This window comes from Macaca fascicularis, chromosome 15 (genome assembly GCF_037993035.2).
Source record: "Macaca fascicularis isolate 582-1 chromosome 15, T2T-MFA8v1.1".
NCBI classification, from domain to species: domain Eukaryota; kingdom Metazoa; phylum Chordata; class Mammalia; order Primates; family Cercopithecidae; genus Macaca; species Macaca fascicularis.
In genome coordinates, this window is record NC_088389.1 from 41864445 (window position 1) to 41877275 (window position 12831).

The 12831-nt window shown below is 42.2% G+C and overlaps 1 protein-coding gene across 1 annotated transcript in view; it reads right to left on the bottom strand.

Annotated features, from left to right (window-relative positions):
- PAPPA (pappalysin 1) overlaps positions 1 to 12831 on the bottom strand; it is a 246711-nt gene that overhangs the window by 188920 nt on the left and 44960 nt on the right. Inside the window, exons 3-4 of the mRNA XM_015436678.4 lie at positions 4690 to 4835; positions 348 to 641 (exon numbers count right to left, since the gene is read on the bottom strand). Of these exons, the coding sequence (XP_015292164.2) occupies positions 348 to 641; positions 4690 to 4835 (440 nt within the window). The remainder of the gene's footprint in view (positions 1 to 347; positions 642 to 4689; positions 4836 to 12831) is intronic.

The following is a 12831-nucleotide window of genomic DNA, read 5'->3' on the forward strand; positions in this document are numbered from 1 at the left end:
AAGCAATCTTATTGTTCTTGTAAAACATAATAACAGAGAATGTGAGAGTTTTATGCTTATCTAAGGGACACATGGGTTAAATAAAAAAAGTTCAACAACCACGAGCTTAGAAAAATGTGCTGCACATTTAGGAAGGATCATGGAGATGCAAGTCCAACAATTCCATTGTCTTGAGAAAAGTGAAACCCAGAAAGAGAATAACCCAAAGACATTAGGTGGATGAGTGGCAGAGCTAGACCTTCCATCCTTAGAAAAGGTAAGTAGCTCGTTCAAGGCTCCCCCAAGCCAGGATTGGATCCCACATCTGACATCCAGTCCTGTTCACCCTACAGAGTGTAGGGCCCTACCTGCATAGCTCATGAAGTTGTTGTAAGGAGTGTTGAAGAAGCTATGAAAGCCACAGGTGTCATTTCCTGGCCCTGGGTCACCGCAGGACTTGTGTTTAGGGGCTGGGTTGGTATCATTGCAGAGGTCTCCAGTCTCGAAGGAGGGCTCTGTCTCCATGCAGGGGTCACTGCAAGACTGGATTTCTGAGATGCCTCGGAAGACGTGATAGAGGCCCAGGCTGTGACCGATCTCATGGATCATGGTATGGGTGTGCCCAGGCATGCCATAGAAAGATGGGTTCAAGACAATGCCACCTGTAAGGAGAAATCCAGAGAATCAGGCAAACTAGGTACTCTGATTCTTGGTACAAGAACCCTCAAGTCCACCAAGAATAAAGAGATGCTGCCCAAAATAAACACAAGCTTCTCCACCCTAGGACTCCATTGCCCTGAGAGCTGTTACAACCTGTGACATGAATCATGACTTATCAGAGCAGGAAGGAATCTCAAAAGTCATTTTGTACAATTCCTTCATTTTTCGTATGAAAACGCCAATGCCTAAAGAAGTGAAGGGACTTACCCAAGGTGATTTCAAGCTATTTCAATGGAGAGCAATTGAGAAATTCTGATTTCTGGGCCAGTAAACCTTTCTGCTGCAACCTCTCCCTTACAAAGTAAGGCCTACTCTTATTTACAAATATTCTACATATTCTTGTCTAGACAAAGCCCTCAGGGTCAGAGATCTTGGTTCTGGTTCTCATTTTGCCTTCACTAACTCTGTGACATCGAGTGGATTAATTAGCATCTCTGAACCTCATATCTTCATCTCTGATGCTGTAAGAGCATGAACACTCATGAAGGTCAGCACCATGTTGTATTCACTATTATAACAGTTTTCATACTAGCTAATGTCACTTGAGCAGGACTCTTAATCAATATTCTATAGTTAATGACTATCAAAGGGCCTGGAGCTGAGTATCTCATTAAATGTGTGTTGAATATTTGCTGAATGTTAACTCATCTAAAGAAGTTTGTGAGGTTTAGCTAATCTAGTGTGAGCAGCTAGAATAGCACCTCCATACATCAAGTACATCACCTGAGGACAAGCAGCATGATCATCACCTGAGGGCTTAGTAGAAATGCAGAATCGCAGGCCTCACCCCAGACCTACAGAAGTACAATCTGTATTTTAAAAAGAGCCTTGAATGACTTGTCTGTATATTCTAGTTTGAGAAGCAATGGTCTATACCACATGCCTCAAAAAATTGAAAATTGCTTGGCTCAGGCAGATAGACAGAACAGATCTCAGCAGAATTTATGGGTAGTATTTGTGCTGTGTTCATGTTAGGCATTGGAAAGATGCATACAGGCTGTCAGAGAGATAATTAAACTTTAAAATTTAACAATGTTTAGGGGAAGGTTAAAACTCAGGTCTGTGAACCTTGAAAGTAGGCACTTTAGGTGTAGAGCAGCATCTTATAAATTAGTGAGGAGTTAGGGTCTTGTTGATTTGAGCTGGCAAGCCCCACATGGGCATGTGGAGTTTCATCTTAGACTGAACCTCTGGAATGGTGTGCTTGCTCAGTCAAGGGACTCATAGAGTCTATGCAGAGGTCTCTGATTTTGAAGAAGGACTCTGTCTCCATGTTAGGGTCACTGGAGGACTTGATTTCTGAGATTGAATTTCTGAGCAATTTTGAATTGCTTAGAGGTTTCTAACACAAAGATAAAGATGTGTGAGAGGGCATGTGAGTGTGTGGGTGTGCACATGCACTTGGGTATGAGAAGAGGGCAGGCAGAGGCAGGGAGGAAGAGAAATTGAGACAGGAAATCTTTCTCAATTATTTTCTGTCAATCACAACATGAAACATAATCTGCTTCCCACCCAAGACTTTTTCCAGGGATCATGGTGTAACAGCAGAAAAAGAGAGGAAAAATATGGTTGTAATAAATTGGGTTTGACTGGGGCTACTGCAGAGGAATTACTCATGAGCAGCATCTCTTGGGATGGGGAGAGGGCAGCCTGGAGTCCAGCTGGAGTTAGCTGACATGGGTTGCAATCCTTGTTCTGCTTCACACTGGCCTTGTGACTATGGAAAATGGACTTTGCATCTCTGGTGAGCTCTAAAATAAGCAGCTACAATAATGCCAATGATTCTCTGTCTCTCCATGAAGCTTCATTATTAAGGTAATGAGAGGAAAGGACCGTTCCAGGGATGATGACTGGATTGCAGACTTAATGTCTAGGCTAACCCTGTTTGCTTTACCTCATCCCCTCCCAACTCACCCCTTTTCACAGAGTGACAGCACTTGGGCCCCAGTCCTGTTTCATTGCTTCTCTTAAAAGGTGAAATAGCTTGAGCCTGACATCATCCTGAAATACTATAACATGCTATGGATTTATAGCCTCCCTTATTCCTGGCCCTGAGCCAGTCTCTGAAATTTATGGAATTATCAGGAGTAGTTTTTTCTAACTGTAGAAGCCTGCTACTCAATCCTTCTCAGACTCTGATCATGGCCCTTTCAGTTGCTTTTCTAATAGGACAGAATTTCAGAATTGAGAAGGATCCTTAGGGTCTTCTGGCCTCCTAGGACCTGCTTACTTAATACTGAAGGACACTGAGACCTGAAGAAGGAAGGATAATTGCCTAAGGCCATACTGCTAAGTAAAGTCACAGCTGAAAACAAACACGAATTTTGGCTCTAGTCTAGCATTACTTCCATACATCATACTAGGTATGTGATATAAGCTGATCACCTTCAAATTTGCCTAAGCTGCACGCTCTCTTCTGCCCAACCCCGCTTGTCTGTGTCTGTCTATCTGCCTATCTACATATGCCTATGTAGATACCCATACATCAGCTATCTCAGGATTTCTCAATCTCAGCACTATTGACTTTTTAGTCTGCATAATTCTTTGTAGTGGACATTGTGGACATTTAGCAGCATCACTGGCTTCTACCCACTAGATGCCAGTAGCATTCCCCCATTTGTAAGAAGCAAAAATGTCTCTAGATATTGCCAAATGTCTCCTGGGGCATAAAATCCTCCCAGCTGAGAACAAGTAGATATTTATCTTTGTATCTATCTTTATTTATACAACCACACACAGGCACACATACACACACACGCACACACAAATGGGTTTCATTCTCTAAAAAACAATTGAGACATGAGAGTCGTCTGGAGGAAACTAAGTCTATGGTTTCATTCAGCAAAACTTCCATTATTTGAATTTCTAATTTCCAAGACAGAATAGCAGTGGAGCAGCTACTGGACTATGTTTCACCGGGAGACCAGGCAGGCCTGAGGATAGAGTCAGCACTGTCACTGCTGAGCCTGAACATTCTCAGATAAAGATGTTCACTGAGTCATCACGATTCATTCTTGTAAATAATGGGAACATTCTACCAAAGGGAAAATTATTAAATAAATGGCAGTGCCCTTGTTCAAGGGAATATTATGTGGCTATTAAAAATCTTGTCTTTAGAGAGGGGGAAATAACCCAGAAGGGTGCTTTTCTTTTGTGATTTTAAGTGAAAAAAAATGTGTGGGAAGTTAAGGAAAAGACTTCTGCAACATGGGAAAAAAAGTAGATAGTATAATATTAAGTGAAAAAAGAACACAGAATTTCATCTATGCTATGATTTTTAAAATGTACAGTTAAAAAAATGCATGTTTACATATAGATGTGTCCTGGAAGAGACCATGGAAAAAATAAAATTAAAGAACTACAATGTTTGCTTACAGGGCCTGGTTCAGAAACTGTTGTCATGTCTAACTTTTGGTGATTGGTTTGTACAAACTTATGTCTTGTTTATGGATATGTATAATTTGAATGTAAGAAGAGTTCCTGTTGGTGTTGGTGGGTGGAACATGGAGGAACATGGAGTTCTTGCGAACTCACTTTTTCTTGCCTCTTTGGTGTCTTTCAAGCCAACCCATGACTGGCTGTGCCAGTACAGTGTGGTTACCAGACTAAGAAGATATTTGCGGGAACTAGGAGGCAGAGGGTATAAGGAGAAAGCAAACAATGGACAGTGTTGGAAACTTAGATTCCAATTGTGACTGTCACTGTCTTGTGTATGATGTTGGATAAGCCCCATTTCCTCTCTGGGTCTCATTTCCTCATTGATAAAACATGGTTAATAATACGGTGCTATTTCCTTCAGAAAATTGCTTGGTGGTCAAAATGAGATAAAGGATGCTAAAGAGTTTTGTAAATTAAAAAGTGATAAATAAATGGGTTTTTCACCCTCATGACTACCACCACCACCATCATGATCACAATAATGATCAGCATCGCACTAAATGTATTACTGTGCTACTCCAGTTGCCTCCTGAAGGAGTTTCTAAGACTCACCTAAGTGCATTAGAGCCTCCTTGTCCCATGGCCAAGTTGCTACTCCTGCCAACTCCTCCTCTGAGGAGTTTGCAAAGAAAATATTGAGATGTGTTGATCCATCCAATCTAAGAATGTTCTTCAGCTCATTAACATCCAAGTAGGCTCTGAAACAGAAAAAGAACCTTGACTGTTATCATGCCCCCAAAAAGATACTGTTTAAATAATAGGCACACTCCAAATAATTTAGAGCTACTTTGTGTGCCAGGCACTTTGCTAAGCACTTTATAAACACTACCTTATTGAATTCCCCCAATAATATTATAAGAAAGATGATTCCATTTTACAGATCATAAAATTAAGTCCTCGAGAGTTTAAGAGGCTTGCCAAAGTTGTTAGGCTTCTTATGAATAGAGATGTAGGGTAGTATCATTATCTCCAGAGGCTTAGAGAACCTTCTTCATACCTAACTAAGTTCAAGCTGCTACTTGGCAGTGTTTTCCTTTTTCTTAATGCTGTCTCTCCCTAGGAGTTCTCACAGAGCCCAGCCAGTAGCACACATTAATGATGGTTTCCTACTCGTCACCTCTTAGAATAATAGAAGGGCCTCCCCATATATGAAAGTCCAAGTTCCTAGCATGGCTTCCAAGACACAGACTTTTCTTTAGCCTCATCTCTCTCTACAACCTCTCTTGAGCACTCCACTGCATACAGACAACATCTCTGCACCCTGTATGGTGCATTATCCCATTGGTACCTTTATTCATGCTGTTTCCTCTGCTGGGACTCTGATCAGCATTTTGTTCTCTGATGAACAAATACAAAGTCTGTTCTGGTATCCCTCCTCCAGGAAGACTTCCCTGATGCTCTTTTCACCTGCACCCCTTTTAACATCTCCATACTCGTCCACCTCCTACTAGCAGTGCACTCTCTCTCATTTGCCATTTCAATAAATTGCTTCCTCTTTCTATTATATAATACATACTTGTGGCCACCTGGGGGAAGGGGAGGTGCCCTATTCATCTCTGTTTGCCCAGTTCTTGGCACAAAGCTTGATACCCGGTGAGCCCTCAGTAGATTTTGATGGAATTGAATTAAATTGGGAAAAGTAAGAGTAAAAATACTTAACTCTCAGTCTCAAATTCAATAATTCCTGACTAATGGGGCCTTGGTTTCCTTATCAATACATTGAAATTAGTAACAGCTGCCTGATGCTCCACAGAGCATTTCTGTGGGTGGAAAACCTACACCTCTACCCTGCTGTGAACAGGATACATCTGAGACCTAGCATGTCATGGCCGCCCATGTCACAGAAAGCCCCAAGCTCACGAAATCAAACATTCCTGTGACCATAATTTGTACAACTTTTCGCAAAAAACATGAGTTGAAGATATAGGTGGGCCCAGGAGAGCTTACATCTATATCTAGGTTGAGCTGACTAATTCCAAGAATAGCCACACAAACTCAGATATTGACCTGAAATCTCGCTGCTGAGCCCTTCTCTTCCCCAAGAGCCCATATTCAACTTCTTAGGCTGGAAGCCTTGTGAGGAATTCTATTCAGTCTGCTCTGTCATCAGGGAAGAGAACGAGGAAAGAGACAGCCAACATTTATTAAGCATTTGCTGTATGCCAGACCCTGTGCTAGGTACACATGTCTCATCCCTGTTTGGTAGCTGAAGCAATGCAACGGAGTGGGTGAGATGGCTCATTCTTAAGCTACAACCCTGGGTTTGAAGCCAGCTCTTCCACTTTATGGCTGGGCCACCCTGGGCAATGTACTTAACTTCCTGCACCTCAGTTTCTTTATATACAGAAAGAGTGTGGTAATAGTACCTACCCCATACAGCTGTTCAGAGGGTTAAGGTAGTTAATAAAGAGAGCATAAAGGGCTTAGAATAATGCCTGGCATGTAGAAAGCCCCAGTGCATGTTTAGCTATTCCTATCACTTATCCCCATCATACAGATGAAGGAACAGGGGTTCAGAGATCACACAACTGGCGACAAGACCAAGTACAAATCTAGACGTGTCCAACTCTTCCCACAACCTCACCCTCATTTCCAAGCTCACCCAGGCCCACAGTGAAAGGGGAAACAATGCATGGGAGGAGAATGAAAACACAGAGGAGCTGAGATTTTCTTGGATCAGCCCTTTCCACATAATTTATTATTTTCTAATTGATTTGTTCATTTCCATCAAATGTTCTCTCAGGCAGAGAACACAAATGTTATTAGAGAAAGCCACCTCTGCCCCATAGCTCTGAGATGAGAAAGCTTCAAGAGAAAAAGGGTGGGGTAGGGGCAGGGGAGACATTTTAATTGGTTGTTTATTCAGTGGTAATTGCAGAAGCCAATCTTTTCAAGAAGTGGTATTCATCCTAGCCCAAAGCAGAGAAGTGGGATGTGGGAGCCTCTCCCTGGCTTGTACGTGATTTTTTTTTTTTTCATACTTTGGGAAGCCTCCATTTCCCTAAGGCAGAAGAATCCACAGCAGCAATCCAGGCCCCACTGGCCTCTCTCTTCCCCACCTCTCCAAGGGGAACCCACCCAAAGGAAAAAAAAAAAAGCAACAACACAGCCCTGTGGATGAAAGTTTTCCTTTTGCTGCTTGAGGTCTTCCCACTAATACAGAGCCAGGCTGAGTGTCTGTCAAATATATCAGGGGGAAAATCTTCAGGACAGGAGTCCATGTGGGTATTTACCTTCCTACCCCTATGCCTTGAAAGGATTTTTTTTTTTTTTTTTTTTTTTTTTTTTGCTTCAACAAGATAGAAGAGAAAGCACAGGAGGTCAACTTCAGAAGGACCATGACTGTCTAGGGATAGTGAAGGTGAGAGAAGGAAAATGGCCACCTGACTTCCATTTTGCAATTGTTGGGAAGGCTGTGTATACATTGTAAATTGGTCAAATGTACTTTAAAATGTCAGGGCTCATGCTTGTAATCCCAGCACTTTGGGCAGCCAAGGCGGTGGGAATGCTTGAGGCCAGGAGTTTGAGACCAGCTTGGGCAACACAGGGAGATCCCATCTCTACAAAAAATTTAAAAAGTTAAGCTGGGAATGGTGGCACGTGCCTGTAGTCCCAGCTACTTTGGAGGCCGAAACAGGAGGATTGCTTGGGCCCAGGAGTTCAAGGCTGCAGTAAGCTATGATTGTACCACTGTACTCCCACTTGGGCAATAGAGCAATAGGCCATCTCTTAAAACAAAACCCAAACAAACAGACATTACTCACTTCCCAGAAAAATCAATCAAAATCCCCAACTCACACAGAGTTGGACAGACAGACCTATATCTATCGGCAAGTTGTCTGTCCAACTCTGTGTGTGTATTAGTCTGTAGATTAATCTGTGTGTATTTATCTGTAGCTTAATCTGTGTGGCTTAATCTGCGTAGAAGCTTTGCTACTCAGAATTGGACAGATAGACCTATATCTGTGGACAAGTAGGTTTAAGTCTCTGAGTATCAATTAGCTCGTGCAGATCCCAACAGGATCAAATAAGATAGCTCAGCACAGTCCCAGCACATAACTAGAAAATGTGGGCCCTCCATATCCTGGTCTCCTATTTTCTCCTGCTGGGAAAGAACCTAAACTGACAATCTGCCTCTGGGTGGCTCTCCCAGTCTCAGCTTTCAGTGTCTCTTCCTCATTACCCAACCTTCTTCCTCCTACAACCTCAATCACTCAAGTTCTCTTGGTTATCTTATTCTGAGAACCTCTAGATTTTCCAATTATGCCCAACCCCTAAGCATGTCCATTAGTTTCCCTTCTCTGCCTTGCAATCTTTATTCCCGATTCTTGGCCCTTTTAAATCTTATGAACCCTGCAAAGTCCAGCTTACATGTGATGCACTCTATGTATCCTCTTATGACCACCCTCGTCTATAAAGTAGGGATGATGATTACCACCTGTCAGGGATGTCATGAGGATTAGAGGCAACACAGGTTAAGTGCCTAGCATGGTGACTGGCACAGAGAAGGCATCACTGATCAGAATAGGCTCCTTTTATTGCATTATTGTTAGCAAAACGAAAATTATTAGCAACACTCAAATCATCATCATCACCTCTATCTGAAAATGAGTCCTCCTTCCTCTGTGCCCCCTACTTTTAATTCCAGTACTTATCACTCTGCTTTGGGTTATATTCACTGTGTGAGCATCTATCTTTTCTATCAGGTAATGAGCTTCTGGCAGTTGGGACCAAATCTTTATTATCTCCGTATCACTTAAAAGTATCCTTCAAGAGAGAACCACCACCAATGAGCAGCTACTGAGTGCCTCTCTCTCAAATTGCATAGTTTCAAAACAGGATGAGCAAGCCCAGAGCTCAAGGAAGGGAAATGACTTGCCCAAGGTCATATATCTAATACAGGGAATAGAAAAGCCTGCTAACAAACCGCTCTGCTCTAACCTATGTACATGTCACTCGTGTATAGCAGCAATTTTGTACCATAAGTAAAGTCACCTTTTCCTTCAGGTGGACACAGTTCCCTGCATAGTTTAGAGAACAAATCATGGGAAGGATGGCAGCCTCCATTCTCTCCCTCAGCTGGACACCTGGGTGTGGGAACCTGCATTGTCTGAATATCTGACCACTCCTCACTATACTCTGCTGGCTGTTCTGTAGCTTGGGGTCCCTACCTGTTCAGTGAGGTTGTGAAATAGATCAGTGTCTTCCAGATCATGGTCTACAGAAGGCTAAATTTATAAGAAAGAGATGAATATTTAAAGAAAAATGTTGCTGAATCAAATGGGTTTGGGACATGGTCTGTTAAACAAGGTTAAATACATATATTTTTTTAATTGCAAGAATTTTCGGAGCCTCAAATATACAAAATAAGAGTAAGATAGATAGTGCAGGAAGTGTACCCAAAAATATGTAACCATAATTCCTCTTCCACACCCCTCCCCCTTACACACTTCCACCTTTGCCAAAAACCAAACAACAGTACAAACAAAAAAGTTTGGAAAATGTTGGCTAGATCGAAATGTCCCTCCTGATTTAGATACTTTCCCCTGAGCCGCGTGTCAAGAGTGGTGTCTCAGTGTCTGTTTTCTTCCTACACAACCCATGCACCTGGATCCCACTGTGGAGATTGCGGGTCCCCTGGAATGTCTGTTTCAGGGGGCCCAGCCCTGATTGCCAAGGCGCCCAGACTTTACCCCTTTGCCAGAACTGCATTTCAAAGCCATGAGTGCAGTTCTGGAGGGAGATCAAAGCTCTCTCAACTCAACTGTCATTAGAATATTTTCTTTATGCATCTCACTCGTTGGTGAGTGCCAACAACATATTTCCTAAATGCACTGGCCTGAGATGGCACAACTCTGTAATAATCTGAATGAGAGGGCTGTCAGGGCCTGTTTTATTGAGAGAGAAGCAAAAGGGAACCACATTCAAAATGCAAAACAACAACAGCAACAACAACAAATCCTTTAAATAAAATCATGGGAAAAAAGTGTGAGAGGGCCTGAGTTTTTTCACCTCTAGAAGCATAATACACTGGCCTTCCCGTTTCAATGGTACAGCTTATAGTGAGCCCAGGTCAAGACTGAGGACTCTCAATTTCTATTCCCATTCAAAGCAGGTCACTCTTCAGTGGACTTCCCCTATGCAGAAGTGATAGCTGAAGAGATCTTTAAGCAACATCATGCCAGAGTCATGCTTCCTGGGCTCTTGATGGGTGTGGCTGCTCACAGAGATGGTGCTGGCCATGTGTAGATGCCCTCAACTGGAGGAGGGTTTGTGTGAGCTATACACCGGCCAAGAGTGGACCACTTTTAAGCTAGCTAGAGACTGGGAACAGTTATTTCAGGTTAGAATAAAAGGCAGCAGAGGGTGATTTTAAGAGAGAGACAGACTGGCATTCAAATCCTCCTTCTTCCACAAAGTGGCTCTGTGGTCTTGGACAATTGACCCTGTCACTTTGTATCTCAATTTCCTCACCTGTGAAATGGGAATTAGAAAATTCAACCCAGAAAGGGGGATATAAAAATTCAAGGAGGAAGGAATGCACAAGGAAATGCCTAGAAGAGTACTCAACTCACGAAAAACCCTCGAGATGCAAAACTCTCTTTCAAGCTAGTTGATGGATCAAGAGAAAACTGGCCTTAGCTCTGAATGCCTGTTGGGTTCCTGCTCCACCAGCCAACCCTGGTTCCCAACGCTGGATCAATGTGTTTACCTTCTTCACAGGAGGTTGTCCTGTTTCTCCATCTCATAGAGCAAATTCTGTAACATTGCCCATTTCCAAATTCTGATTGTAGCTTGTCATTTCCAAGGAGGTTCTCAAGTCCATGAACCACTACTTAATTCTCAGAACACACCAGACCATTTGAAAATGATTATCAAATATAAAGATCAAAGCCACTCAAGGCAAGTCATTAAAGCAAGATAAACCTCAGAATGTTTATTGCATCCATATCCTTGTTCCAAATAACAAGCTTTCTCCAAGCTGTGACCAGTACAAAAACCTGAATTTTGTTCTTTATCCCAAGGGCCCTAACAATCTGGACTTGATCTTCCTGCTTAGTTGCATTGTCAAAAATGCCTAAATCTGCCTCTCCAGTCTATAAAAAGAGACACAGAAAGAAAATGCTGGGAGAGTTTATTAAATTCTTGGAATCTTGAATGATTAGTTTCCAAAATAACAGATTTTGTATGGAAGCTTGACACATAGAAAAGAAAAATTTAATAGCATCAATCAAAGACTAATTTAAAATTGATCATTCCTTTATTTATTGAATGAGTCATTCTTTCCTTACCTCCGTTTTTTCCTCCCTTTTTCCCTGCTTTCATTCTTTCTTTCCTTTCTTCCTTCCTAATTTCCTTCCTTTCCACATATCATTCATTCATTCTTTTCTGCTTTCATTCATCAACACTTATTGAGATTCTATCAAATACCATGCTTTAAGCTAGAAACTTTGCCTCTAGATAATGAAAAAAAGCACAATTTTCATTATCAATGTATTAGAAGTTTTATGAAGAAAGTGAGACGAACAAATGAATGATCACAACATAATATGATAATATTAATAACACTACCATTTGGGAAAGTTTACTACACACTGGAACTGTTGAAGTATTTTTGTATATTTTTTGAAGCTTTTCAAAAGCCCTAGAGTATCCCCAACTTATAAGTGATGGAACCAAGGATAAGAGGGCTGACACCACTTTTCCAAGGTCCCTCCACTTGGAAAGTGTCAGAGGTGGGACACAACCCCTAGTCTGTTTGATGCTACCGACCAGATCCTTAGCCATTAGTCTCTTACTTCCTCTTATCATATGTGTTACGATAGAGAGGGTGGGTGTTAAATATAATGAGAGCATGCAGCAATGACACCCAGCTGAAGGAGGGTCAGAAGCCACTGAGGTTTTCACATAAAGAATAAACCCTGGTTTGATACTGAACCAAGTGTGGGAAATAGAGAAAATGGCAGAAGCTCCAGAAAGCCCAGCAGCGTAAAAGCATGAGAAGAGACACTACAAGCCCTCACTTGCAAGTTTGAGGAACCTCACAAGATGAAGCTGGAGAGGACAGCAATGGTTACATCTGTGCTATAGTTTGGATATTGTCCCCTCCAAATATACATTGAATCACCCCAATGTTGGGGGTGGGGCCTAGTGGGAGATGTTTGGGTCATGGGGGCGGATCCCTTAAGACTCTAGCATCTCCCCACTCTCTCTCTTGCTTATTCTCTTGCCATGTGATCTCTGCATATGCTGGCTCCTCTTCACCTTCCAAGCATGAAGGGAAGCAGTTCAAGTCCCTCACCAGAAGCAGACACTGGTGCCAGGCTTCTTGTACTGCCTGTAGAACCATGAGCTAGGTAAATCTCTTTCCTTTGTAAATTATTCAGTCTCAGGTATTCCTTTGAAGCAATACACAACAAACTAAGACAATGAGGAAGGGTCTTGTATACCAGGCAATGGAGAATTGAAAGTGTCCTGGGAGTCCCAAGCAGACGACGGCAGATTATATGTAAGAGGATAAAATGATCTGGTTTACATTTTCCAGGGAGATTTCTGAAGGAATTTGGGAGATGGAGTAGAGGTGATGAAAGTGGAGAAGGAGGCATTTGCAGTGTCTCACAGCAACAGGAATGTATATAAGAAGTAGTGGTATTCGTACATGGGGAAAAATTTGATACTGAGTTAGGGTGGGAG